General features: G+C 66.7%; 1 protein-coding gene across 1 annotated transcript; it reads right to left on the bottom strand.

Moving 5' to 3' along the window:
• On the bottom strand, positions 1-2452 carry FNDC11 (fibronectin type III domain containing 11). Its single transcript, XM_039237057.1, has 2 exons — positions 2380-2452; positions 1-1051 (listed from the first exon to the last, which is right to left on the bottom strand). The coding sequence occupies exon 2, from the start codon at positions 1046-1048 to the stop codon at positions 47-49; it is 1002 nt and encodes a 333-aa protein (XP_039092988.1). The 5' UTR covers positions 1049-1051; positions 2380-2452; the 3' UTR covers positions 1-46.
• Positions 2453-2660: the final 208 nt, after the last annotated feature.

Raw genomic sequence — 2660 nt, forward strand, 5'->3', positions numbered from 1 at the left:
TGCGTGTGCTTATACTCCTCTTTATTAGTGGATAAATATTAGAAAATCATCTCTCGGAAAGTGTGGTCAGGGACAGGCCTGGCTTGCCCGGCCGACGGGGGGTGGGCCCTTCGGGGGGCCCCGGCCGGGTCTGCAGAGTGAGGCTGTCCCGCCAGGGCTCGTACACCAGCGTGTAGCTCTCGGCTCTCTTGATGGTGAACTTGTAGGAGCGGTTGGGCAGCAGGTTGTGGATGTCAAAGGTGCAGGCGGCCACGGGGACGACGCCACGCTGCAGGCTCTCCTGCTGGGTCTGTGGGTCCAGCAGCTTGAAGCGGAGCTCAAACTGCTCGGGCGCCACCGGCTGGGTGGTGACGCACCAGCGCAGGCTGACCCAGTCATGGTGGGCCACCGACTCCTTCCGGTCGAACATGACGGGCATCTTGGTGCTCAGCATGAGCCGGATGTGTGGGATCTTGGCGGCGCCGATGTCGGACACCAGGCGGTGCTTGACGTGCAGACGCCCAGGCACCATCATGGCCAGGAAGCTGTCCATGACAGCCGACAGGTCCGCCAGCCTCTGCTCCACCAGCCCCCAGCCCGCCAGGAAGGGCCGCGGGTCGGGCGACTCCAGCAGGGCGCCCAGCTCGGCGTGGCCGCGGCCCAGCTGCTGCAGCAGGTCCCCGAGCAGGAGCAGCTGGATCTTGGTCTGGGCCGCGCCCACCTTCTTCATGCGCTGGAACTTCCACGGGTCGATGAGCTGGAACATGGTGGTGGGCAGCACCAGCGGGTTCTGATCGCCCAGGGCCAGGTGCTTGGGGAGGACCTCGATGTAGTAGGAGCATTTCCTGAGCAGCTCCATGCGGGCGTGGTGGCGCTTGAGCAGGTGCGGGCTCAGGTCCGAGGTCAGGAACTCGCGCAGGGTGGTGCGGTGCTCCATGTAGGTCCTCCAGGCCTCCGGCTCCAGCAGCTGCTGATCGTCCGCCTCCTCCGCCTCCTCCTGGTCCAGGAAGGACTGGGGACTGTCCAGCTTCATCTTGTCCAGGCCCAGGCCTGTCACCTGGAAGTTCATTGTCTGGGAGCAGGGGTAGAGGGTGGGGTGTGAGCTGAAAGTCAGTTGGCCTTTGCCACCTGCCCAGGGGCTCGCTCAGGGCAGGGGGGTGGCTCCGGGTCCTCTGTCCTCCCCCCGGGGGAGGGGCTGGAGGGGGAGGGCATGGTCTCTCTGGAAAGAGGCTGCTGGAGGGAAGGCTGTGGATCTGCATAAAACTGGACACGGGGGGGGGGCGGGGGCAGCACTCCACTGACGGTGTCAGTTGTGTGACACAGGGAAGAGCTGATACAATGGGCGCTGGGGCAGGAACCCCAGCCTCTGACCAGCTGAGTGGCCCGGCCTAGGTCTCAGTTCCTCGTCTGGGTGGGGTGAGGGTGCTCTCTCGGGACAGTGCCGTGGAGAGGATTCGGCGTGACCCTGTGCGCACAGCACCAGACCCTCCTCGGGGACACCACCGCCCTGCAGACTTCCCGTGCCTGGCTGCAGGTGCGGAGCCGAGGGCAGGGCTCACCCAGAGACAAGGCCAGCTGGTGGCTGGAGGCCAGCGAGGGTGGCAGGGGGGCCCCAGCCTCAGCTCTGAGGGATAGTCGTGCCGGCTTCTAGTTACCAAGTCCACGCTCTCATCCTTAATGAGCTCACCGCACACCGGACCCCGTAGAGTGGTGAGGTCGCCTGACCTCATCTCACAGATGGGGGCCTGAGGCTAAAATGCTTCGTAGCTTGTTCTCAGTTCAGAGTTTGAGCGCAGCCGTCACCTCCAGAGCCCGACTGTCCTGAGCTATCCCTGCCTTGGTTCCCAGCTCTGGGCGGGGGTGGGGGGGGGTTGCGGCTGATTGCAGCCGCGGTTCCAGGACTGGACACGAGGGTTGGCCCCTGCAAGCTGGGGCTCCTTGGAGAAGGCGCCAGCAATCGGGGTCCCAGCCACCCCCAGGGCAGTGAGACAGCCGAGATCCCAGGTTGTCCCAGCAACACCAGGGCTGGATGAGCTACAAAGAAAGCTCGCAGGGTGAGCGACCTAAGGCCACACTGCTAAGGGACAGTGAGGTTGGGACCCAAGTCAGTCTCCCTCCACAAAGGCCACCTCCCTGGGGCGCAGAAACCGAGAAGGCCCTGGGCCCCACAGAAAGGGCACTGGGTGCAGTGAAGCGGGACTCCGGGGATCCCAGCCTTGTCCTGCTCTGGCCCCTGGGTCTGGGGGTACAGGGGTGCCCCCTAGTCCCTCGGGAGGAAAACCGCCGAGGCGCTGGTGTGAGCTCCGGGGAAGGGGCCGCTCTGCACCCGGACCGACACCCTCCTGGGCCTTCCAGAAGCCCCCAGGCCCACCCGCTCGCCCCCGCCCGCGCCCAGCCCACCTGCCCGGCCTCCGGAGCGGAGAGAGCCTCGCGGCGGACTGTGCGCCCAGCGCGCCACCGCCGCGTCCAGCGAGTTGCCATGGGGACCGCGGGCCTTTGTGACGCCCCGCCCATCTCACAGGGTGGGGCGGGAGCCCGGGACCCTGGGGTGCGGGGAGGGAGCTCTCTGGTCCCAACACTCCAAAAGGAGCCACTGGTGCCTCGGGCCCCGCCCCCACCCCGGCTCAGGCGCAGGGAGTTACGGGGGAGGGGGAGGGGGGGCGGGGCTTCGCTCCCTCCCG

The sequence above is a fragment of the Hyaena hyaena genome, unplaced genomic scaffold (assembly GCF_003009895.1).
Source record: "Hyaena hyaena isolate Hyena2069 unplaced genomic scaffold, ASM300989v1 scaffold_118, whole genome shotgun sequence".
Taxonomy (NCBI): Eukaryota; Metazoa; Chordata; class Mammalia; order Carnivora; family Hyaenidae; genus Hyaena; species Hyaena hyaena.